This window comes from Mycteria americana, chromosome 10 (assembly GCF_035582795.1).
Source record: "Mycteria americana isolate JAX WOST 10 ecotype Jacksonville Zoo and Gardens chromosome 10, USCA_MyAme_1.0, whole genome shotgun sequence".
Lineage (NCBI taxonomy): Eukaryota > Metazoa > Chordata > Aves > Ciconiiformes > Ciconiidae > Mycteria > Mycteria americana.
Genome location: NC_134374.1, coordinates 19,063,636 through 19,088,093, shown reverse-complemented (window position 1 = coordinate 19,088,093; position 24,458 = coordinate 19,063,636). Strand labels below are relative to the sequence as shown.

At 61.3% G+C, this 24,458-nt stretch overlaps 3 protein-coding genes across 3 annotated transcripts; 2 read left to right on the top strand and 1 right to left on the bottom strand.

Moving 5' to 3' along the window:
* Positions 1–481: 481 nt before the first annotated feature.
* On the top strand, positions 482–9,096 carry TNMD (tenomodulin). Its single transcript, XM_075513404.1, has 7 exons — positions 482–681; positions 809–943; positions 4,190–4,330; positions 5,115–5,216; positions 7,070–7,223; positions 8,415–8,587; positions 8,887–9,096. Exons 1-7 carry the CDS (start codon positions 532–534, stop codon positions 9,094–9,096), a joined length of 1,065 nt encoding a protein of 354 aa, XP_075369519.1. The 5' UTR covers positions 482–531.
* Positions 9,097–11,930: 2,834 nt separating this feature from the next.
* Positions 11,931–17,364, bottom strand: TSPAN6 (tetraspanin 6). Its single transcript, XM_075513386.1, has 8 exons — positions 17,054–17,364; positions 16,755–16,943; positions 16,496–16,570; positions 15,809–15,907; positions 15,381–15,536; positions 14,629–14,712; positions 12,888–12,987; positions 11,931–12,676 (listed from the first exon to the last, which is right to left on the bottom strand). Exons 1-7 carry the CDS (start codon positions 17,138–17,140, stop codon positions 12,919–12,921), a joined length of 759 nt encoding a protein of 252 aa, XP_075369501.1. The 5' UTR covers positions 17,141–17,364; the 3' UTR covers positions 11,931–12,676; positions 12,888–12,918.
* A 969-nt stretch (positions 17,365–18,333) lies between these two features.
* On the top strand, positions 18,334–24,148 carry SRPX2 (sushi repeat containing protein X-linked 2). The gene is made up of 10 exons (XM_075513384.1): positions 18,334–18,927; positions 20,813–20,899; positions 20,994–21,185; positions 21,314–21,490; positions 21,854–21,980; positions 22,082–22,203; positions 22,320–22,499; positions 22,631–22,764; positions 22,837–22,958; positions 23,280–24,148. Exons 1-10 carry the CDS (start codon positions 18,858–18,860, stop codon positions 23,458–23,460), a joined length of 1,392 nt encoding a protein of 463 aa, XP_075369499.1. The 5' UTR covers positions 18,334–18,857; the 3' UTR covers positions 23,461–24,148.
* The last annotated feature ends 310 nt before the right edge of the window (positions 24,149–24,458 follow it).

Sequence of the window (24,458 nt, the reverse complement as noted above, 5' to 3'; positions counted from 1 at the left end):
GTGAGTGCACACACACACACACACATGTGCTGCACACCCATGCACGCACATGTGAGTGCACGCACACACACACGCGTGTGCGTGCACAGGGCTGCAAGTGTGCGTGTGCACTCGCACACGCGTGTGCGTGCACGGGGCTGCAAGTGTGCGTGCGCACTCGCACACGCGTGCGCACCCATGGCGGTGCCCACGTCCCCCGGGCCGCCCCGCTGCGGGAGCCCCTGCACAGGTGAGCGCAGGTGAGCAGCCCCCGAGAGCAGCAGCGCCCGCGTCCCCAGAGCTCGGGGGGGCCGGGAGCCCTTGCACAGCCTGGGCACCTCCAGCCATCAGGGCAGGGGCAGAAGCGGAGGGCAGGAGCAGAGCTGAAACGAAAAACTGGGACCCTGGACGGGGCCGATGGACAGGGCGCAGCAGAGCTTCGTGCGGGCTCATCTCCAAAAGCGTGGGAACTGCTTGCACCCTGTAAACGGCAAGCGCTGCGGGAACACCCGGGGCCCGGCAGGCTGTGGGGGAAAGCTGGCTGCCGCCGTCATGGGGTGGGCAGTGACCCAGCCTTCCCCGCCACATGTGCAGCCCAGAGGCTCTGAAACTCCACCTCGGAGCGGGCTTTCGTCCTCGCACACGGAGGAGACCATGGGAGGGACGGCTCGGGAGAGCCCGGAGGACTGCCGCTTTCTGGACGTAAGTTCGTGGCTTGCTTTGCCACCGAGCAGCTTGTCAGCGTGATAAATGTCTGATATGCATGTGTACTCGTCCCTCCTTGAATCATCAGCCAACCTCTGGCTATCGCTGTTTTGTCATTAAATAGGCAGAAGCATCCAAGACGCGAAAGAAGACCTGCACCAGATACCAGATCTGCGGACTGCTCCTCAGCGTGCTGCTCATTTCTCTTATTCTGATATTTTTTGGTGTCAAATATCTCTGGAACCCAACACCCAGAAAAGTAAGTAAAAACTCTCTAATCCAGCCTTTCTGAGTGCCGCTTCCCCAGGCAGACCTGTCCCCCCCGACTCACTGAAACTTTTAACTATACCCCGAAACCCAGGCAACTTTACAAAATGCATTTTCTTAGACCACAAGTATTCATGGGACTTTTAAAAATCTTTGTATTATTCATAGCTAGCGTTTACATTATATGGGCTGGGTTTTTTTCTCTGCCACCACATTCTTTCCCTAACTGACAATTACAGGGGATGGGAGCTACGCCACGAAGAGTTAAAGTTACTCTTATTTCACCGGCAGCAAATTTTATGACAAGTAAGAAAATATTTTCCATTTCATTTCAATTATCTTGCCAGAAACTGGTGGAAAAGTCATTATGCCACCGCATAAAGAGGAGAGAAAGCCAGGACGCAGTGGTGATTGATTGTCATGGATTATATTTCTTACTTTAATGTGTCTGCAATGTGAGGGGACGGTAGACGGATTAGCTTTTGGAGGAGCTCCTGCTAACTGGATTGTGCTCGTTTATCCCCAGCTCCCCAGACGGACGCTGCTGTAAGTGCCGAGCGTGCCGGGGACGGCAGCCGGGCTGCGCATCTCCCATGCATCTCTGCCCGGCATCTTGGCAATTCTGCCAAACCCCTTTTTTTTTGTCCCGTACCCCAAGAAAATAGCTTAACCTTGAAGCCAACAGCCTGCCCAGTGCTCCCCGTTGCTCCCCATCCTCCTGCCCTTTGAGTTTCCACACTCATCCAGGAGGCCCCGCTTTGCACCCTGGCACCGGTGGGTTTTGCCGTCTCTCAAGAACGTCTCCGAAATGCCCGTGCGCAGCCAAGGCGGCCTCTTTCCCACAGTGGCATCTTCTGTCTCCTCCCTGCCCCACGCTGGAGCCGCTCCAGCCCAGCCAGGCTGCCCTCCCGCCAGGCAGAGGAAGCACCCCGCTCGCCGGAAACTTTGTCTTCTTATCAGCAAATAGAAATAAATACCCCCAAAAATAAAAGAAAAAGCAATAAAAGCCATATGTGGCTCCAGGCTCCTGCCAAGATGGTTATAAAGTCTCTACTGTTCCTCGAAAAACAGGGTGCGTGCCAGCCGCAGACGGGGGAAGAGGCTGTTAACCCCCGGAGGGGAGGTTTTCTCCGAGCCGCGGCGCAGAGCCATTGCCGCGGCCTCGGAAGGGTTATCCGGGCACCGGTCCTTGGCTCCCACGGCCTGATGGAGGATGGAGTCCATCGGTACTTCTGAAAGCCCTTCACAACGCCTGACGGGCGGGCAAGCGAAGTGCGAGGTCGCAGGAGAGCAAAGATGTTCCCGCGGTGGAGCTGCACGTGATGCTCCCGGCATCTGGCATCGCCGCAGCCCCTGCGGGCGCGGGGCAGCGCTTCTCCAGCTGGCCCGGGGGTCCGCTGGGACAAGCGAGACGGGGGAGGCTGGAAGTTCCTAACGCTCAAAAATATAAACCAAGGGGAATTAAACTCTTTAAAGAACAAAAAGCGCTTTGAGGTCCCTTCGCACAACTGGAGAACAGAAAAAATCTTTAAAGAAGACTTGTTCCTCCAAGGGGTGGCCTTGGACACGGCGATGCCCTCTGCACAGCAGCATCCACGCCGGCCAGCACCACCAGCAAGCGAAGGCGATGAGTCAGCTGACAAGGGGTTCGTGGCGGCCTCGCAGGGGGACGTATTTCAACGATTCACGAGCAAGTGTCATTTTTAGCCCTGTGAAACGTCTCACAGCTCTCCGAACAGCACGGAGCCGGCCAAGCCCAAATGGGTTAGCTGGCCACTGCGCTGGCAAAAGTAATTCTTTGTAAATGGAGAGGCACTCGAAGGTAAGGTGCCACCCGGGATCCTACCCTCCTAGAAATGATTTACGGCACCGTGCACATTTTGTCAGTCAAAACTGGCGGCCTTCCAGCCATTTTAGGCTTCAGACTATTTTTACCATACCATAAAATCCATTGGCAGCCATATATCTTTATAAAAGCCTCCTGCTGAGTAACAGGAGCTGCTCGTGGCTGCCAAGGCGCACATCGCTCTTCTAACTTTTAAGCAGGGGCAAAGGTACCGGGCAGTCATCGCCTGCACGGCCGGTTCTGCGCGCAGGCTTCCTTCGGTGGTTGCAAAACGGGGGATGCTGATGCTGAAAACGTTGCTGAGAGGCTTTGAACCCCCTGATGGGGAGGGGTGTGCGAGAACCGGGGGACTGTGAAAGGGGGTTTAGGTTGGGACTGCGGGCAGAGCCCCCGCCCCTCGCCGGGGCATTGCTGTGGGGCCAGGGTGCTCCTTCCCTGGCTCCGCGGCCGTGCCGGGGGACGAACAGGGCTTTCCCGTCCCCGTGCCTCCAGCACTCCCCGCTGCCCCGTGCACTCGAGGGGTTTTGCACAAGCCCTTTGCTTCCGCACGACACCGTTTGATTTGGGAAACGAGACTCCCCAAGGCTTACCGGCTCTCGCTGCGCCAGCAGGATCATTTTTGTACTTCAAATAGCATCTGCCACTACTCATCCTTTAAGGGTCAGGCATCCGCAGAGACTGGAGGGCTGCCGGGCTGGCTGAGTGCGGCGAGCACCTGTGAGGAGGAGAGGGCTGCTCCCCCCAGCGCTGCTGCCCTGGCTCCCCGCGGGGATGAGTGCCGCCGGGAAGCCGGCTGCTACGCCCCGAAGCTCTTCGGCGGCCCTCGAGGAGGTCTTTGATCCGCAGGCAATCCCTGATCTCCTCCAGGCAGAGACACGCTTTTACCTCTGCCTTTCCAGGAAAAACAGAAGGCGCAGTGACGGTGCAAGCGAGCCGGGGATGCAGTGATGGAGCAAGAAAGATGGGGACGCAGTGATGGAGCAAGTGGGCCAGGGACAGGGGAAAGCAAGGTCCCTGGGGCTCAGGACTTCAGTCCAGCCTGGGGTGTCAACAGGCTCGTGCCACAGAAAACACCGGCAAAGGCTGAGCCACGGCAAAGCTCCTGGTGCAAGTGTGGGATGAGCATCTTCTCCCAGGCTTGACACGCATGTCCCCCTGCAGCCTGGCCCCCTCCTGCCCTTCTTCCCAGCCCCAGTGCCCAGGAGCTGCCTCTCCTTGCGCCGTACAGACGATCATCCTGGCTCAGAGCCGGGACGCGGGGAAGCAGCCAGCCCCGTGGCAGGGCACCCAGCATCAGGGGTCAGGCGCCCAGCACCAGCCCACTCGCCCACCGGCCGGCGTGTGAAATCGGTGGGGGCTCAGCCAACGCCCGTGTGGTTTTGTCCCTCACAGGTTTACGACATGGAGCACACGTTCTTCAGCCACGGTGAGAAGAAAAAGATCGTGATGGAGATCGACCCGCTGGCCAGGACAGAGACTTTCAGGAGCGGGAATGGCAGCGAGGAAATCCTGGAGATCCATGACTTCAAAAACGTGAGTGCGGCAGGGTTTGTCCCTGGGAGCCTGCCTGCCATCTTGCAGCAGGACCCCTTGGGACACGACGGGGTCGCTGAAGCAAGACCTAGGATGGTCAGGGAGAGCAATGCCCATATGCAGACTCTCTAGGGATGCTCTCAAAGGAAAGGAGATGTGTATCTACATAAGCTTCCACCGGTATTTAATAGCGGCATGGTTCAGTTCCAATGAAATACATCTTAAAAGCAAGACCTAGTTATTGGATTTACCCTTGCAAAGGAACACAATCATCATAAATCTATCCGAGCCCAGTACATTTCTCTGTCTGGAGAGCATTAAAACCTCATGACAATGTTGTAGGCTCTCTCTGAAACCTAATTAAAATTTGTAGGGAAATACCCTGTGCAGTGACATATGGCAAAATTTTCAGCTAATAGCCTAGCAAGAACTGGGGGCTGAATGTTCATACAACCATAACGGTCAGATGCTATTCTGCATATTTTTATTTATGATAACTAGAGCTCATGATAGTTCTAAGGAGAAGGGGAGCAAAGTAAAATTTTATTACTATCTGCCTTAAAATATCTGTAAAAAGCCCAATTCTCCCAAACCATAAAATGCAATATCCCTTAGGAGAACCTGTTAGTACATCTTAGCACCGCCGCTGAACAGAGTTTGCACAAAAACATCAACAGGAAAAATGCAACTAAACCCTTACCCGGCTGTCCCCTCCATACGATGGGGTTATTTATCCTCCCACTTTGCCCTGATGGCTTTTTTGGTGTTTGTTTTGATGCTGTAGGGAATAACTGGCATCTTCTTTGTGGGACTCCAAAAATGTTTCATCAAAACTCAGACTAAAGTCCTACCTGAGACGACAGAGGCCAAGATCCCCGAGCTTGAGGTAGGTGAATAAAACGGGAGACCCCTCAGTCCCCGGTGAAACCCACTCCTCTCCCTGGCGTTGGGAGCGCGGCCACCATCCCCACCGCCCTCCCATCTGCTCCAGCCTTCCTGGAGACCCCGCAATAAAGAAATAATGAGTTGTGATCGCTTCATAAAACGATCTTATTTCAGAGGATTGCTTCTAAAAACAACAAGTGGAAAGAGACGGGATTAGACAGCTGACAGACAAAAACCTCTCGGCACAATACCGGAGATCAAGAAGAATAATCCTGTTGTAGTCATAAGGTCGCAAGGCAGCTCAGGATTAGCAGGCACCAAAAAGTCAATCAAATTGTTTTCTCCAAGAATTGAGCCTCATGTTCTCAAGCAGAATGAGGCAGAAGTAATGAATTTAAAAGAGCAGCCACGTTTAAGAAATGCGATTTGAGAAAGCACTTGGCGTACAGCCCCGGGAGGTGGGGAGCGCCGGGCTGGGGCCACCTCCCTGTCCCGCATGGACCTCCCTCCCGTCGTACACCCATTTAACTTCTGCCCACCACAGCCTGCTGCCAGGAGTCGCGTGCTTTGCACGCTGCGTGGAAAAAGTGTTTGGCTCCGTATTTTAACCCCTCTCTGACAGCGTAACCTGGGGTGACGGCTCAGTCCCTTGAAAGCAGTTGTCCCCTGTCCCCGTCCCCATGCCCGAGCCCCCGGCGGTGGCACAGCCCCGTGGCACAGCCCTCCCGCCTCCCCGTTGGCAAGACAAAGGGTGTTAGCAGATTCAACCCCCCCCAAGGAAGCCATCACGGATAAAACGCCAGCAGGACACGTCTGAAATGAAGCGTGGGCAGAAGCATTTCCCTGAATCATGACCCAAATTCCCAGACACCGATTCTTTGATTATGCCATAAGAAGCTAATAGATCTTTTCAGCTACCGTCGTAAAAGGGATATGACTTCCCAGTCTTTAGCAGAACATTGCCCCAGGTAGAGAACTGAAATATAAAACCCAATGAGATAAATGTAGATTTAAAATCTCGTCATCTCTTCCCAGAGCCCGCGCGCTGCCAGGTCCTTCAGGCAGCACCTCCCCAGCCCCGCGGCTTTCACCAGAGACCCTGAAAATTATTCAGACTGGGTCGGGTTGTGTTAGCTCTTTCCTAAGACTTCCCAAAGCCATAAGGAAAAACTCTATAAAAGAGAAATACAGCACCAGACGCCTTCTGGAGAGAAAAATGCCATTTGCCAACTTGCTCTATGGGCTACCACCACCAACGTACACAACTTTGCCTTGGCAGATAGCTCAGCACAGACCCATCCAATAATCTTTATATATCTCCCTCCCTAAGCGCCTGCCAAAACACACCATGGACTAATGCAACGGCAGAGACATGTAGTATAAATTACAGAATACGGCCGTGCAAAGAATTTCTGTGAGGAATAAATTAAAGTGTTCGATCACAAAATCAGTAGCAGAAGGAGAGAGAAATTAAGTAGTAAGAGCAAAGCAGAGAGGAAATGTTTTAATCTTGGGTTTTAAATGAGCTGGGGCACTCCAGAAGGCTCTTCCAGATGGTGGGGACTGCACAGGAGAAGGCTCTTGAAGCATGATGAACGGAGGGAGGAGAGAGCGGGGTGGCGTGGGCTGAGAGCGGGCAGGAAAGACAAGGCTCATGACGGGTGTCCCTGCGTGAGGACCAGCGGGGTATTGCATGTGCACCCGGCGAGCACCCCGATCCTGGGGCTAAGGCAGAGTCCAGCTGCTCGCTCGGAGGAGAGAGGTGCCTCGAGGTGAGCCAAGGGGAGGAGAAGCAGCCAGGGGTGGGCAGAGGGTGGCTCACCACGCCGGGGTGAAACCTCGCTTTTCTTCCAGGGAGAAGAAATCACAACCACCTACTTTGAGCAGTCTGTGGTCTGGGTGCCTGGGGAAAAGCCCATTCAGAACAAGGAGTTCCTGAAGAGCTCCAAAATTTTTGACATCTGCAGAAACGTGACCATCTACTGGATCCACCCCACGCCAATAGCAGGTACAAGGAGCCATCTCCTCCCCAAAGTGCTCGTGAGCCCCCTCACTGGGAGCAGCCCTGCCACCCCCCCGTGTCCGCTCTGCCGTTTGCCCCGGTGCAACGTGGTAGGAACCCATTTCCACAGCCTCGTTGTACATCTCAGACATGAACACAATGTTGGCCATGACCGTGAGAGAACATGGCAAATGTGATAGCAGGGGCTGAAGTTTCTCTCCGCAAAGTGTTCATCTCTGCCGGCTCCCCACCGCTCTGTGCTTTGCAGAGTGGCCACCCTCCCCATAACAAGGCAAAAAAACCCAAAACCCTTTGTACCTGCAAAGAAGCCAGCGCTGCTGGAAACTGGGACGCCTAAATTCTAGTCACCGCGTGAACATCAGAGCATGAGCAGACATCTGCATCTAAATCACACAACGGGGTTGCCACCTCCAGCTGCTCACTACACAGCCCTCGCAGAGGTTGCGGCCTCTGAGATCCGCCAGCATAATTACCCACGCTCTCTAACCCACTTCTATCCAAATGAGATAGTTTAAAAACCTCTGCTGAGAAAACTCCCTCTGCTCTGCAGCCGCAGAGGAGCATCTCATCCACCACGGGTACCAGCCAGCTCATGGCCGTCGGTGGTCCTGGGAGCAAGTGGGCATCAGAGATCCCCGATGCAGAGGGAGGCTGCTGTCCTTGGCTGCTGTCCCCTTTCTGCTTCCTCAGTCCCTGCTGTTAAACCCTGCTGTAAAGAAAATTAATGTCACTGTGGGTCTTACCTAAGCCACCAACAAGTGCTGTAGCTGGGTATAATCTGCCCCAAATCATGTTGCTTCTCTGGGGCTCTACAAATCCCCCCTGCAGCAGCAGAGCCCACCACGAGGACGTGGTTCCCTGCACCCGCAGCCCGTGCAGGGGATGCCAACACCACCCACGGGCACCTGCCACCCGTGAGCACAGGGAGGAGACGGGCCATGTCTTCTCTACCCTCTCCTCCTGCCACATTATCTCCTACAGCCCTTCGCCCAGGCTTGGTAAGAGCAGGAGGCAATGGAGTAGAGCTGGTTTGCTGGTGGAGCTGCTCATGTCAGAGCGCTTTCCTCCTCTTCTTGTTCCATGGCACCAAATTTTGGTAGAGACATTAATGCCTGCTGCTGCATTTGTCCCCCTGCTCCCTGGTTGTTCACAGCAACGTTTGGGCTCTTCCTGTAGCTCCTGAGCTGGCCGACCTTGAAGGGGCAGAAGAAGAAGACCCTGAGCTGCTCGTGGACAACCAGAGCTGGTTGGACAGGGGGAGCGAACACGAGGTGGAGAAGGATGCACAGCCAGGGCCCAAGCGTCGGACACGGCAGCTCACCGAGGAGGACCTGCCCATCAACGACTACGTGAGTGTGGGGAATCGCACCCTGGGCTGCCCCAGCCATGTTCCCGGGGTGTCCTGGCTGTGCTCCCGGGGTGTCCTGGCTGTGCTCCTGGGGTGTCCTGCTTCTGCTCCTGGGGTGTCCTGGCCATGTTCCTAGGGTGCTCTGGCCATGCTCCTGGAGTGCCCTATCCATGCTCCTGGGGTGCCCAGGCTGCCCTCCCAGGATGTCCTGTCCATGCTCCTGGGGTGTCCTGGCCATGTTCCCGGGGTGCCCCAGCCATGTGCCCCCCTTGCTGCGCTGATGCTGGCTCTTCCCGGCAGTCGGAGAACGGGCTGGAGTTCCACCCCTTGTGGGACGAGCGAGGCTACTGCTGTGCCCAGTGCCGCCGCGCCAACCGCTACTGCCGGCGGGTCTGCGAGCCCCTCCTGGGCTACTACCCCTACCCCTACTGCTACCAGGGCGGGAGGGTCATCTGCCGGATCATCATGCCCTGCAACTGGTGGATCGCGCGGATGCTGGGCAGGGTGTAGCACCCGCCGCATAGCACCCAGCACTTGGGTGCTGCCCCATGCCCACCTGCTGCATTGCCACCCATCCGGACGCATCCCGACATAGCCGACGCGCAGGTTGTTACCTGCTTGATTGCCGGTGAGCGTGCGAGCCCGCCGGCCGTGGCACCCTCACTGAGCGCACGCCGCCTGTCCCCCCCGCATCCGGTGCTGCTCCCGTGGGGCTGGGGAAGGCCATGCGCCAGTGCATCGTCGCCACGCTGAGCAGCAAGAGGCAAACAATAAACGTCTTGTATGAGCGATTGCAAAGAAAATGGAAAGTCGTTTAGTCTCAGTCTGTGATGCTTAATGGGTCTGAGAAGTGATCTAATTGCTCGGCTGCCTTGTCACGAGCATCCATAACTCAGGTACTGGGACTGCCGGCGCTCGCCTCGCTGGGAACGTGCGGAGGTCCCTAATTTGCTCCCCGATGGCTCTGGTAGTTGTTCAGCATGTCCCAACCCTCTGCTCTGGCGTGCTCTGATGTGTTCTGTAGTTACTAGTGACAGCTCAGGGGTGGCACCAGTCCCTCGGGGAGTGATGTGCAGCACGGCAGTCTGCGGGCACAAGGAGCCCCCCGGGAACCGGGCAGCCAAAGCCGGAGGGAGCGGCGGCGCGGAGGACCCCAAGTGCCATCAGCTGTCCCCAGCCCTGTGACCAACAAGCAAGCAAAACCCGAGCTGTGGGAGGCAATAAAAGTCCTCGATGCTGCAGCCGCGCTGAGCAGGACGCTGCCTGCAGCAGTGCTGAGGGCTGACGGCCAAAATCCCCGTGCACCCCCCGCGCAGCCTTCCTCTGCTCATGGCCTCGGTGCTCATGCCAGACCCCAGGTTCCAGCTTTCATCCCAGGGAGTCGGCTGCTGCCGAGGAGCTTTGCCATCCTGCGGGTGTCACTGGGTGAAACGCTCCCGGTGTCACCGAGGGAGCATGCGCTGCCAGGGCCGGTGCTTTCCAGCGAAACACCTGGGCGGACGAGCCTGCCCAGCCCTACGTACAGGGGCGGGAGCAGGGGGTCGGGCTCTGCTCACCGCCACTGTGCCGGGTGCTGGCCGATGCCAGGCCCTCCCCGCATCCCTGCAGCTCCCGTGGGGATGTGAGCACGTTTTAAGAGCAGTTCCCTCCATCCCTGTCACGGCTGTGCTGACAACGCGGTTAAAACGCTGGGAGCCACCAGGAGCACGGTGCAGCAGAGCTCCCCACATGGCATCCCAAGGGACACCAACCAGTCTTGGGGACACCAGGTGTTTCTGACAAGACCCCAAAACATTTATCCCCCTGAGAGGGGATGTCCGAACGCGGCGGGGACATGTGAAACCCACCTGGCCACAGCTGCTGCAGGAAACCGGAGCCCTGGGGCCAGCCAGCAGTGCTTGTGTCTGAGCTCGGTGGGTCCAGCCAGGTCACCGAGGTGCATCCCATGCCTTTGCCAGGACAGCAGTGTCCCAAGTCTGCCTGGCATCTCCCCCAGCACACGCCTGTACCTCCGGGACGTCATTGATGTCTCTCCAAATTAAAGCGAGATGTCTACATAAGCATTATTTAACTAGATACGATCTGCACCCTCCGAGGGCCGCAGTGCCTGTCGCTGGCCGTGGGGACGAGCAGGCTGGACAAGCCTCCGCACTCCCCAGGTTGGCACAGACAGTCAGTGCTGGTTTTCCTGCAGCAGCTCGGAAACCTCCGGGCTCCCCGTGCCACCCTCTGCCAGCACCATCCCCGGCCGGCATCGCCTCCGCCACCCGCCCTGGGGAGGAAGCTGCTGCGGAGGCAGGGTGCAGACCAGCGCAGGTCGCTTCCCTCTGCGCAGGCTTTCTGGTGAGGATGGGTTTATCCAGACCTGGCCCTGCTTCTCACATGTTCCTGCCCTGTCTCCAGCCATCCGTTAATTGCCATCGGCCGATCTCTCCAACCCAGTCTCCGTGCTCTGACGCACTCTGCCTTGCCATCCCAACCCCGGAGGCTTTCGGTCAGCCAGGCACTGACAGCAGCCTGATTTACTCACCCGGGTTAAACGCAACATAAGGATTTTGGGTGTTCCCTTTTGGGTTCCTCCGTCAGCAGCGAGGCTGCCCCGTACTGGGTCATTTGCCGCACCACGGGGCGGTGCGGCCGAGGCAGCTCACCCAGCGCCGGAGCAGCGTTTGCCAGAGGGCTGACGCTGACAAAGGGCCACCACTCCTACCTGCGGCTTAGCCGCTCCTTTTACGCCTGCCTCCTCCCCGGGAGCAGGACAGGCAGCCCCGGCAGCCGGCCGGCTGCTCCAAGCCACAGCCCTTGTGAGTTCGGTGCTTGAGACCCGAAAATCCCCCAAGCTTGGCAGGAGGGGAGCTTCACCGCACCACTGCGGCATCAGGCTCGGTAAAGCAAAGGCTTGCTGATGAAATGGCCCAAAGGTGAGCAGTGCTAAACAAACACAAAAGCTTAAATCCCCGTTTCTTGCCCCGGGGAGAGGCTGGGTACGCAGGCAGCTCCAGCAGCGCTGCCCTGCCCTTTGCTCGGGGCGAGCGGCCGGCAGAGGATGCACGCGTCGGCACGGGGCCGAGCTCATCTGCCCAGCTCCTGGGCTGGGCTGCTCCAGGCCTTCTGCTTCAGCACGGTTACACAACCGCTGTTATGAAGAAAATTCAATTACAGAAGTTATTTGTAAGCGCAAGTGCACCGGTGAGCTTCGGAGAAACGCAAGCTGCGACGGTGCAGAGGTTACTGGCTGGCCTGGGGCGAGCGGATTACATCCTGGGGGAGGTTTGCTGCTCTTTGCAGCGACTCGAGCAGAGGAATTTGCAGGAGATGAAAAGAAAAGCGAAGGCAGTTTCATAGAGTAAAATATCTTAATATTTATTGTGTCTCAGGACAAAAGAGTTCTACTCAATACACAAAACGAGTTAAAGCAGCATATAATACTGACAATCAAGTCACAGCTGACTCGGTGCAAGGACACCTACCAAGGTAAAGGCACCAGGAGCTACATCACCAAACCTCGCTACAGCTTACAAAGAATCACTACAGCCTGTACTTTAAAAAGTACAACTATAAAAAAGTATATAAAACCCAGGGCAGGGATGAGAGAGAGCTTGGCAACAAGCCGAGACCTTGCTGAGCCAAGGGCTTCAGGCAGGCAGGGCCGTGTTTTAACAGGGCAACAGCCCCATCTCGAGAGCAACCGCGTCCGGAGAGCGAGGGGACGTCGAGGGGCTGCTGGAGATGAGGGGAAGCATCGCTCTCCCGACGGAGGCACCAAAGACGAGCACTGGGAGTCCCGCGAGGCCACCGGCACGGTCGGTTCGGCACGGCACTCGAGCGCGCTGCCGAGGAAAGAGCCGGGGGCTGCGGCGCCCGGGGGAGCGCGCTTGCTGTAACCACCGCAGCTACACTAATTATCCCACGCGGTGGCACAGCAGAGTAGTGTTAGGACAAGTCCCTGAGCGCGCCAGGACAGCTGCTGCACTCGTTTCTATGAGCTAGTTGAGAAGAAGATCAGTCAGTTCAAAGCAAGATTTCACGAAGCGGCATCCAGAGGAAAACTGGAGGTGGTGGCATCCGCCCCGGCCGCGGAGGGCATACTCTGCAACGCACAAGTCAAAGCGTTAACAGACAAGGCTGGATTTATACACAACTTAAAATGATGTAGCAGACATGGTCTTGCAGGTGCCCTCTATCCCCACACGCCCCCAAAAATGGGACCCGCCGCTGGGCTGAAGGTCCCCAGGGGCGAGCAGGCAGCAGCCAGGGATGCAGAGACAGCCCACCGAGCTTAGGTCGCTGGACAGACATACCCGGCCACAGCCACAGCGCGCTGGCGGCCAGCTACACCATCTCGTACTGATTGTTCGTGATGTACTGGGAGAGGCAGCAGGCGAGAATAATGCCAACCAACTGAAAAAGAGAAAAAAAAAAAAAAAAAAAACGCATCAGAGGTAGCCAAAAGCAGGACACGGTGTTTTAGGGGAAAAGACTGAATTGCTCCAGAGCATCAGTTTTATAAAATCCAAAGATGAACAGTGGGATTTACGAACCACAACATGGGCTGCTGTGCCCTGCTTCGGAGTAACTGAGAGAGGCTGAAGCGGAGGATCCCGGCAGGCATCAGCCAAACAAGCTCCTCACAAGAGATGCTCCGCATCCCGTCCTGTTACATTTTGCTTCATGAAGCATCTACTGTTCTATGGTAATTTCAGAGATTACGCAGATTTCAGGAGCGTCACAGCCAGTTACACAGCCACTAGAGAACAGCAGCCACCTCTCCCTGTCGCAAGGACAGTGGGGAAGCAAGGTTGCTGTTTTTGCATCAGCATCTGAAGGACACGCTACTGTTATCACAACGTGGCCTCCAGCCCCTGAGCAGACATTTAGGGCCGGATCCTGCAGGAGTTTGACCTACGCCAGCAAAGTTAGAGGCACATTTGCATGATGGGTCCCTGCCGGCCGCGTAACACAGCAAGGCTTGCTGAAAGAGCGATAAAAGCTAGGAACCGGTTACAATTCCCAAGCCTGGCATCAGCCAAGATAGTTTTGTGGCTGGGAGCGTGCAGCTCACCGTTTGTGTGTTGGTCACGTCCCGGTGACCCCACGGCGAGCACAGCCCAACTGAGGAGGAGACGGGGCCAAGCAGCTGGGCACAGCAGAGCAGCTCCAGCGCCTGGGCTCTCCTGGACGCAACCGAAAGCACCTGGTAGCACCAGCTGCAGCCAGGGGCTGTTGGCTCCCGCCTCTCCCCCAGTTTAGCGCACCCGTTACGGGAAACGCACGGTGACACGCTTCGTTACAGGAGAAGTATCTTGGCAGGGTTCCTTCTCCCCGCGCCGGCGCAGTCCGCCGGTGGTCCCGGGGGGCAGCGCCTTGAAGCTCGTGCCACGGCCTCTGCGTGCCGGATCCAGGGGAGGGTGAACTCAAGCCCCTCCAAAGTCAAGGCCAGCTGAGCTCGCTCTGCAGCTTCTCAGCGCCGAGAGCCCAGCAAGCTTCCACAAACCAGCTAAAGAAGGGCCGGCCGCGCGTCCCGCAGCTCGCGCCGCGGCGCATCGGAAAACCCTCAGCACCTCGGGAAACCCCACCGCAGCGTCAGCGTGCCCAATGCCCCGCGTGGCGGAGCTGGGGGCAGGGGCCTCTCGTTTCCTGCCGGGATAAAGCCTGCCGGAGCAGGGGCCAGCGAGCAGGCTGCTGCTGCGGCTCCCGCAGGAAGCGTCCTGCAGGACAAAGTAAAGGAAAGGTTGGGGAGCGGGAGGCAGAGGAAGCAATCGCAGGGTAAGGCGGTGTGCGGGGCGTGAGCTGCCAGCACAAGCGGTGCCCCACGGGCGCTCACAGGGACCCAGCCACGCAGAAGCAGCCCTGGGTTGGAGAGAATGGAGACGGCACAGTGGCGAGATTAAATCCGAGGGGAATCTGCAGAATCTGCTCCTCCCTGGCCGAAACAGGCCGTGCCTTTTGTACACACACCAGACTCCGCACAGAAATTAAATACCTCCAGAGACACACTAGCTTCGCTCTGCACTCCCGTGCCAGCCAGCAAGGGAGAGTTACCTGGAAGCACGCGATGCCAAAGGAGATTCCAGCCACAACGCTCATTTTTGACTCCATCGTTGACGTTACCAGGAAAAAACAGCCCTGCGGAGGAGGGAAAGCAAGCGCGTGGGTCCAGTGCTTTTCACCCCCCAGGAGCACAAACCGGCACCTCCCCAGAGCACCGGCAGCTCCAGGGGAAGCTGCTCCTGTGTGGGCAGCTGAGGGCTTCTGACTGCCACCCTCCTGCCTGACCCGGGCGAAGCCATTTCCCTACCGGCGCTGCACCCACCAGCCTCCCAGCCCAGCCGTGTTATCGAGGGGAGTGCTGCCCTCGGGCTGTTCCCAACGGGAGCGTTGGGTTGAGCAAGGTGACTCATCAGAGGAACGTCCCTTGCATCACCCGGCCGTCCCTGCTGGATGAGGTCACCCGCGCTCACCGCTGGGTCAGGACTTTGCACAGCCGTCGAGAGACGTCAGCGCTGCCGAAACTAACTTTACCAGGAAATTACCTCCTCGTTCACCTCTTCTCCCAAACACACAGCCCTGAGCACAAACGCTTGGGTGGGGACCTCAGACGTGAGGGAGGGCTCGTTCCTCCATACCCTTCCCCTACCTCCAACCCAGGGGAGTCCCCGGGCCACAGGGTGTCTCATCGAGAGAGCAGTTCTCCTTTTGAGCCTCCCAGGGAAGGGCAAGCCCTTCTCCACCCACGCAGCTCTGCCCTCCCCACCTCCAGGACTGGCAGGGGGATTTTTCTGAGCTTAACTTACATCCACAAACACTTTCAGCTTGGCTTTGCTCGGGTCTTTCAGATCCTCCTCCGAGCAGTCATCCTGGCTCTTGCAGCAGCTCCGGGGGATGCCCCTCTGGGTAAAGTACTCGGTCCTCTCCCAGTCCGAGTAGTTCTGCACCCCGCAGCAGCGCAGCTGGAGCAGGAAGCACGTTTGGGGAGCATGGTCACACCAGGGTACTGACCCCCCAGTCCTACCACCACTCCCACAGCTCCCCTGCCCTCGCCTCTCTAGGAACTGCCTCCATCTCACCCAGCATCTCCTCCCAAACTCAAAAGCCCGTGGTGCAAAAGGACCCCCAGCACCGCGACGGGGATGCCGATGCCGCAGGGGGTCCCAGGGGACACCCCAGGGCGAGGCGAGCGTACCCACCCACCGCCATCCAGACGCCAGCGTGGGGCACTCACGGTTCTCTGGATGGTGTCGACGGCCTCGCTGTGCCGATCCGCAGTCACGTTGTAGTCCCTCAAGGCCAGGTTGAGGTTACTCTCAAAGTTTGTCTTAATCTGCAAGAGAGAGGTCTCTGCGGCGGTGCCGTCCCCTCCCGCGCTTTGGGACCCGCGGCCCCGCATCAGTCACCTCTCGGCGACGGCAGGAATGACTCCGGCCATGGCCAGCAGACATTCCCCCGGCCACCCAGGCAATTAAACGCTGTATTAAAGGGCAGGCTGGGATGCGCTGTGGTGGCAGGGATGCCGCGTGTAATAACAAGGACCTGCGTGGTGCCAACTCCCCCCCAAGCGGGCTGCTCTGTGGCGCAGGAACCATCAGAGGAGCTTTAATTACAAACATTATTGCAGGACATAGACCAAAGCCAGAAATTAAAGTCCAGGGCTATTTTGCCTGTTCTGGCAGAGGGGCAGCATGCCGTGCCGGGCGGACCCCGCACCCAGCCTCTTCCTTATGGGGAACTTATAGGTCCTTCTGGGGACCAGGCTGCTCTTTGGGCCGGTTTAACCCCATTTTAGCTAAACTAAGCACCGCTCGCAGCAGCACCTCTGTCCCTCCAGCAACGTCTGCAACTGCACTTGGTTAAAACCAGCATCAAACTCGCTCCGTAGCATTGGGAGACAGCAGCGGCCGCCCAGACTCACCTCATGCCTGAAGACAAACCCCACGACGGCAGCCACCAGGACGATGAGGAAGATGAGGGACAGGAGCATGGCGTACTGCGGGCAGAAAGGGTGGGATGGAACGGGGTGGGTGGGATGGGGTGGGGTGGGGTGAGATGGGATGGATGGGACGGGATGGTGTGGGATGGAGAAGGATGGGACGTGCCGGGACGGGTCAGGACGGGTCGGGATGGGTCAGGAGGGGATGGGACCCCATCCCGCCCTATCCAGGGCCACCCACCAGCTTGAGCATCCAGGTGCTGCCGCGGCAGGTGGCGAAGCAGCCGAAGGTGCCCAGGAGGACGATGACGGTGCCGGTGCCCACCAGGACGAAGGGGACGTTGGTGGCCTTCTCGTCCAGCAGGGAGAAGTAGACGGCTAGGCTCACCCTGCCCCAGACGCCCACGGCCAGCAGCACGATGCCCGACACCTGGGGAGAGGGGAAAGCCGCCGTGGCTCGCGACTGTCGCGACAGGGCAGCGCGGCCGCGACATGTCGCGGGGGTAGGGCGAGGCAGGGCGGCCGCGGCCCGGCGCTCACCCAGAAGACGAAGGTGTAGGTGAGCAGGACGCTCTTGAGGCAGGTGATCACCGGCTTCGTCTGCAGCCGCCGCGACGGGGACGCCATGGCCGACACGGGCCCTCCGCGGCCGGGACGGGACGGGACGGGACGGGAGGGGGGGGAGGGGCCCCGCCGCGCCGCGCCCCCGCTCCTCGCCCCGCCCCGCCGGGCAGGGCCCGCCCCGCCGGAGGCGCCCGAGCGGCGGCGGAGGTTGCCGAGCGCTCACGGAAATGGCCGAGCGTGCCCGAAGGCGCCCTGCCTGCTCGGTGCCGCCCCCTGCCTGCACCGGGCAACCCAGTCCCTGCCTGCACCCTGCCACCTCCTGCCTGCACCGTGCAACCCCGTCCCCGCCTGCACCCTGCCACCTCCTGCCTGCACCCTGCCACCCCCTGCCTGCACCGTGCAACCCCGTCCCCGCCTGCACCCTGCCACCCCCTGCCTGCACCCTGCCACCCCCTGCCTGCACCGTGCAACCCAGTCCCTGCCTGCACCCTGCCACCTCCTGCCTGCACCGTGCCACCCCCTGCCTGCACCGTGCAACCCAGTCCCTGCCTGCACCCTGCCACCTCCTGCCTGCACCGTGCAACCCAGTCCCTGCATGCCCGGTGCCACCCCCTGCCTGCCCCGTGCCACCCAGTCCCTGCCCTCCTGCCCCAGCGGAGGGCAACGCAGCCCCAGCCCCAGCCCCAGCGTAGCCCCCCAGACCCTGCCCAGGAGGTGTCCCCCTGCAGAGCAGCGACCCGCTGGGGAAGCCACCCTGCACCCCAGCACACGGCACGACCGCCATGCCAGCAAGCGACGGGCATCCTGCCCACCATGGGGCAAGTGCCCCGTCCCCTCCTTGAGGATGTCCCCAGGTTGCGGGGGGCTGGGGGCTGCCCACACCCGGCAGCAAGCAGCCCCGCACAGCGGCCTCCCGGAAGCCCGCTCCTGCTCAGGACAGCTGTGTTATTAATTAGCGCGCTTTACCGGCCTGGCCGCCACATAATTAGTGCATTCAGGGAGCACATCAACCTCCTCCACCCCGCGCCAGCTCTCCTACCTGTCCATGCCAGGCTCGTCCCTCGTCTCCCCTCACCCATGCGGTCCTGTGCTCCAGAGCCAAAATCCCCGGGCGGCCCCAGCTCCTGCCTCGCCTCCCGCCCGACCCCGTGGGACGCGGGGCAGCGGGCCCTAACGAACGCACTTCGTTACCTCTGCCTCGCGGGGGCTGAACTTCAGCTGGAAAACCAACCCCAGCTGGAATCGCTTGCCTCCAGACTGGTTTTGGAGCCTGCCGTCTGCAGCGAGGTCTCTCCCTACCTCCTGGCAGGAGGTGGAAAAAGGGTCCTGGCTCCCGCGGTTTCCTCCTCGGCCCCCCAGGATCCCCGTTCCCGGAGCCCGGCAGGGCTGGCACAGGCTTGGCTGCGCTCTCTCCTGTGTCAAAAGAGGCTTCTGGCTCTTCTGCTTGCAAAGAAAAAAAATCTGACAACCTTTTAAAGCCTCGGAGAAGCAGGAGGTGCATTGGAAAACGAGCGATCCTGGGATTTATTATTTTTGACAATCTCATCATTTTGGGCCTGACTCACGGCTTTTGAATGTTTAGGACGGGCAGCAGAAGGGAAAAGTAGGTTTGCTCAGCACAGGCAGCAAGGACAGGCAGGAGGGTCGGGCATCTGTGCAGTGACAAGGCGACGGAGGGGGCCGTCGTCCTGTTTCCAGCCCCTCTCCATCCTCACCGGGGCTCGCGGCTGCCTCCGGAGCCGGCGCAGCAGGCAGGCTGGCCGGCCCCCGGCCCCCCGGCATGGCGCAGGAGGCGGCCCCCGTCCTGCTGGTTGTCCTCGCCAGGCTGGTGTCATCCACGTGGCACGAAGGTGAGAGCTGGGGTGTGCGGGCGCAGCGGGGCTCCCCGGGGACGGCAGCCTACCGGGTCCCACTCCTGTCGGGGGGCTGGCGGTGGGGAGGGAGGGAGGGGTGCCCTGGTACGGCGATGCCGGGGAGAGCGTCGGTGCCTGCGGGGTATGGGGTGCCTGCAGGGGTGTGCTGCGGGGTATGGGGAGGAGCAGAGGGGGTGCTGGGAGGCATCCAGAGAGGAGCAGAAAACCAGCCTCTCCATCACGCCCCTGCCCGCGGGAGAGCAGCTTTCCCGCTGACTCCCCGCTCCCGCGGGGGCCATCGGCCGGCAGATGTTTGCCTGGACAGAGCGCTCAGATCCAACCACCCCCGCAGCCGGGCGGCTGGGTCAAGGATCAAAAGCCCGTGCCCTGTTTGGGGGGGTTTCCCCCTTCCCCGCTCCCATCCCCATCCCCTTGCCACGCTGCCAGCACAGCTGGCCGGGGATGCTCCTGCCCGCTGCAGCCGGGGCTGCGACCTGGCCCCAGGTGAGAAGGAAAAGGCAGCGCCTGTGCGAAAAGGGAACATCGCGATTAAGCGGCGCATCTGCCTGCGGGGACGCAGCGCACCCCGTCCCTGGGGCCCTGGCGGGGGGCTCGCAGCCCCCCCGGGAGGCAGCCCTGCTCGCCGGGTCACCGACGCATCCCCACCGCTGGCCCCACGGATGCCAGCCCTGCGCTCGCCCCGGGCCCCTCCGCTCCCCAGGGCAGCCGTGGCAGCATGGGAAGGCGTCGGGATAAAAGGCTTTGTGGAAAGGAGTGGGAGACTTAACAGAGCTTGTGGGAAGCGGGGGGCAGTCGCTCTGTAGTAAAGTTCGTGTCGGAAAGATTTGTAATGGAGTTTCCTCCCCGTGATGGCCAGGCTGCTGCTTGGATTGGCCTCGGCGGCCGTCCCCTTCCCAAAACCTGGAGCAGGGGGAAGCGGAGATGGGTACAGCCGCTGCAGGGCTGCCGCTTCACCCAGGGTCCCTTCCCAGGCTGAGCATCCCCGCCATGCCGGAGCGGGGACTGCGGTGGGGTGGGCTGGCGGCGAGGAGGGGGCAGCGCTGGCGGGGGCCGGCGGAAACTCGGCGGAAACGTGAGCTCAGTGCTGGGGAATGCCGCGGCCGGCCCAGGCGCCGCGGGGCTGAGGGGCCACGGGGAAGGGTGCCAGCCCTCTCCCCCGGCATGGCTCCCGCCCGCCCGCCGGTCCCTTGCCCATGGGGACACGGTGCAGGCCAGAGGGTGGCCTGCAAGGACGGCGTGAGGCCGTCCTCCCCCCGTCCGTGGGGCCAGGGGCCCCTCTGCACAGCACGGATGGCGTGGGGCCAGCAGCTCCGGCCGAGCCCCTCCAGCACCGTCCCTCCAGCAGCTTCGTCCTTCCCTGGCGCGCAAGCGAAGGGCTGCATCCCCGCCAGCCCCCCGGCCGGGCGGCGTGCCTCTCCTCCCTTGCCTTGGCCGGGGGCTCCGCTGGGATGGGCAGGAGAGGGCAGCTTTCTTCCTCCCCTTGGGACGGCCAGTGGCAGGGATGGTGCCATGGGAGCGGGTGGAAGAACTTCCCGGCAGCACGAAGCCAGGGGTCGGTGCCAGCCCACGCTGCGCCAGCGCCCGTTTCCTGCCATAACCGCGGCTGCTCCTGCCGCTGTTTAGTCTGCGGGCTGGTGCCAGCACACACCATGTCACCGGGGACTGGGCTCACTGTCTGCCCAGCTTAACCCTTGACGGCAGGACGGCAGGACAGGGTCTGCCCGGGGATGGGATCGCTTGCTGGGACTTGAGGGATGTTTCGGGGCCGGAGGGTGCAGCTACCCGGGGAGGCATCGTCACCCAGGTGCTGCTGCGGCCACGAACCATCATGCAGCCCCCTGGTCTCTCCCCTCCTCCCCAGGGTCCGGCTACTACGCCGCTGAGAGCCACACCAATGAAGTGTACGTGGAAGAAGCCCCCGTCGAGCCTGTCCTGGACTACCGCCGAGGTAATGGCACCCGATCCATCCCTCAGGTCCTCGTGGGGAAAGCAAGGCATGGCAGGGCTGGGTGCCCCCCTCACCTCCCTTCTCTCCCCCCCAGTGCCCCAGTGGTGTGCCACGCTCAACATCCACCGTGGAGAGGCCACCTGCTACTCGCCCCGGGGAGGCTCCTACCGCAGCAGCCTTGGGACGCGCTGCGAGCTGAGCTGCGCCCGTGGGTACCGGCTGGTGGGGCCCAGCGCCGTCCAGTGCCTGCCCAGCCGCCACTGGTCCGGGATGGCATACTGCCGACGTGAGTGTGCCCCGGCCATCGGCTTGCCGGCATCCCCACGGGCACCCACGGCGGCCAGTCCTGGGTGCTCTGCCCACTAGCACGGCCGGGCAGCCGCTGCCCTCCCCTCTTTGCTCTCTCCGTCCCAGAAATCCGGTGCCACGTGCTGCCAGCAGTGCTGCGGGGCTCCTACGTGTGCTCAGCCGGCGTGCAGATGGATTCCCGCTGCGACTACACCTGCCTGCCCGGCTACCAGCTGGAGGGCGACCGGAGCCGTGTCTGCATGGAGGACGGGCGCTGGAGCGGGAGCGAGCCAATCTGTGTAGGTAAATTCTCACCCTACCGTCCTCCCAGCCCCACGCTGCTGGGGCACGCAGGGGCAGGCCACTCTCCATCCCTGGGGTGCCTGCAGGTATCACCCCCACGCCTGACCTGGGCATTGCCAGGTGCCGGCTCCCGCGCCTCCCAGCCCTGGCACTCCTGTCCCTGCCACGCCCCGAGGTACCATTAGCCCCGAAGCCTGGGCCGGTGCAGGACACGTTGCTTGGGGCACTCGGTGCTGGCATTACAGCAGGTCTTGCTGGCTCCGGGGTGCCCGGGCTGCGCACAGCATCCCTGGGGTGACTGAGCGCGGGGGACGGTGCCCGGCTCCCGCAGGTTCCCCAACTCCCTCTCCTCCCTGCGGGCAGATATGGACCCTCCCAAGATCCGCTGCCCGGACTCCCGGGAGCGGATAGCTGAGCCGGGCAAGCTGACCGCCATCGTCTACTGGGACCCGCCCCGTGTGAAGGACTCTGCCGACGGCATCATCAAGAGGTGAGGGTGGAGGCACTGCGGGCACTGCCAGTGAGGGCTGGGGGCCGTGCCGGGTGCCCCCTCCCGGGGCCCTGACGGAGAAACCCGTCTGCTGGGTGCAGGGTGATGCTGCGGGGTCCAGAGCCTGGCTCCGAATTCCCCGAAGGAGAGCACGTGATCCGCTACACCGCCCACGACCAGGCGTACAACCGAGCTAGCTGCAAGTTCAGCATCCGCGTCCAAGGTGAAGTGGGCTCCCCTAGGGCTGCTGGCTGCCTCCCCCCGGCTCCGGGCTCCGCACCCCACGGCCGGGGCCGTGCCCCATCGCCCCCAGCCCTCACCCAGCCTCCCTCTTCGCAGTGAGGCGCTGCCCTGTCCTGAAGCCTCCGCAGAACGGCTACCTCTCCTGCACCTCCGACGGCAACAACTACGGTGCCAGCTGCGAGTACCTGTGCGACGGGGGCTACGAGCGCCAGGGCACCTCCCTGCGCGTCTGCCAGTCCACCCAGCAGTGGACGGGCTCCCAGCCCCTTTGTGCACGTAAGTGGCGCGGGGCAGGGGAGGACCTGCCCGCAGCGATGCCTGCCTCTCGGGGGAGATGCTGCCCGGCAGGGCGAAGGGGCGATGGGGTGCGGAACGGCATCCCCCCACGCGCTCGCCTCTCGCCCCAGCCATGCAGATCAACACAGCCGTGAACTCGGCCGCCAGCCTGCTGGATCAGTTCCACGAGAAACGCCGCCTCCTCGTCATCTCGGCCCCCGACCCCTCTAACCGCTACTACAAGATGCAGATCTCCATGCTGCAGGTGAGGAGACCCTCCCGCCGCCCCCCTTCCCGTACCCCCCCAGCACCCTCTCACCACCACCCCTCTCCACAGCAAGCCGCCTGCGGCCTGGACCTGCGTCACGTCACCACCGTCGAGCTGGTGGGGCAGCCCCCGCACGAGGTGGGTCGCATCCGGGAGCACCAGCTGTCCCTCGGCATCATCGAGGAGCTCAGGTAGGGGGACGGGGGGCTGTCCTGCAGAGCCTGGGGAGGGCAGCGGGGACAGAGACGCCTCCAGGGATGGCGAGGCGTGAGGTTGCAGCTGGGTTCACAGACAGCCCCTTCCCGCTGCACCGAAGGGGCTCGTGCAATGTGGGGATACCCCCGGCGAGTCCAAACACAGCGTCCCCAGACCCTCCCGGAGCTCACAGCCCCGAGGAAAGAGATGGGAGCCACCACCCCAGGAGGACCTGAGCTGGGTTGCATGGGGCAGGCAGGCTCAGCCCCAGCTCGCGGTCCCCCCGGCCCTGACCGGCGGCTCCCCCTGCACCCCAGGCAGTTCCTGCACCTCACCCGCTCCCACTTCAACGCGGTGCTGCTGGACAAGGCGGGCGCCGACCGCGAGCGCTACATCTCCCCCATCAGCCCCGATGAGCTCTTCGTCTTCATCGACACCTACCTGCTGAGCGAGCGGGAGGCGGCGCGGAGGGCGCAGAGCGGGGACCCCTGCGAGTGAGGCAGCGCCAGGGAGACCCCCCTCCGCTGCCGCCGGCCTCAGGGGACGGACACCTTCCTTTCTGCTTTTCTAGTCGCCCACCGTAGAGGAGGACCAGGGTGCCGAGGACCTCCAGGGGAAGGGGAGCCCCTCTCCAGCTGCTCTGGCACAGAGAGGCGAGCAGGGACGGGGACGGGGGCCAGGTGCCGGCAGCGTCCCCACTGTCCAGCAGCCAGGAGCAGCCTCCGGCTGCAGGGCAGGATGGCTCAGCCCAGCCGGGGCCATGGCGGGAGACACCGGAGCGGCTCTGCTCAAACCCCAGGGCAGGGGGGAGGCAGGGAGCCAGACCCTGGACTGCCAGAGCAGAGGAGAGCGGACAGAGCAGGCAGGGTCTCTAACGCAGCAGCTTCACCCTCCCCGGGGCCGCCCTCACCCCGTGCACAACCTGAACCCGCTCCCTCCCCGCCCGGGGCCAGCCCTGCCAGGCGGGCGCTGTGCCAGGGTCCTGCCAGAAAGCCTTGAGAGAAAGCAAGCGGCCCCACGCTCAGCAAAGCCAGCAGCAGCCAGCCAGCGCGTAGCCCACCCCCAGGGCTCGCCCTCCCCACCCTACCCCTCGCTTCCCCTTCCACCAGCCACGGGGCAACCCTTCCTGGGAACTGTTTTGGCAGTAGAATATTAACTCGAAATAAATACATTTGTATAAAAGTCAGTGCTGGCAGAAGGTGGGTCGCAGAGAGGCCCGGGAAACCAATCCTGCCTGGGGGCCACTACCCGCAGCCCCCCCGAGCTGACCCCGCACGGCTCCAACTCGGCCCCGCGGCCAGGGCTGGGGCTGGGCTGGGCACAGATGCCCCCAGCCTGGAGCCAGCAGCATCCTGCCGGAGGAGGGTGGGGAAGCCGAGGAGGGAGCAGGCTGTGAAACAGAGGGGGTGGGGGGAGGAAGAAGAATGGAAAGAAGAAAAAAACCCAACCACATTTCAAAGCATTTTGCCTGGGGGGGAAGAAGGGAGAAGGACTCC

Excerpts from the sequence above, each read along its gene's own strand:
- TNMD (XM_075513404.1), top strand. The coding sequence starts at position 532 with ATGGGGTGGGCAGTGACCCAGCCTTCCCCGCCACATGTGCAGCCCAGA. Across the intron at positions 682-808 it reads AGGACTGCCGCTTTCTGGAC|GCAGAAGCATCCAAGACGCG; the intron begins GTAAGTTCGTGG and ends GTCATTAAATAG. Across the intron at positions 5,217-7,069 it reads CCAAGATCCCCGAGCTTGAG|GGAGAAGAAATCACAACCAC; the intron begins GTAGGTGAATAA and ends CTTTTCTTCCAG.
- TSPAN6 (XM_075513386.1), bottom strand. The coding sequence starts at position 17,140 with ATGGCGTCCCCGTCGCGGCGGCTGCAGACGAAGCCGGTGATCACCTGC. Across the intron at positions 16,944-17,053 it reads CCTACACCTTCGTCTTCTGG|GTGTCGGGCATCGTGCTGCT; the intron begins GTGAGCGCCGGG and ends CCCTCTCCCCAG. Across the intron at positions 14,713-15,380 it reads AGCTGAAAGTGTTTGTGGAT|GGCTGTTTTTTCCTGGTAAC; the intron begins GTAAGTTAAGCT and ends CCTCCTCCGCAG.
- SRPX2 (XM_075513384.1), top strand. The coding sequence starts at position 18,858 with ATGGCGCAGGAGGCGGCCCCCGTCCTGCTGGTTGTCCTCGCCAGGCTG. Across the intron at positions 18,928-20,812 it reads GTCATCCACGTGGCACGAAG|GGTCCGGCTACTACGCCGCT; the intron begins GTGAGAGCTGGG and ends CCTCCTCCCCAG. Across the intron at positions 22,500-22,630 it reads CTCCCAGCCCCTTTGTGCAC|CCATGCAGATCAACACAGCC; the intron begins GTAAGTGGCGCG and ends CTCTCGCCCCAG.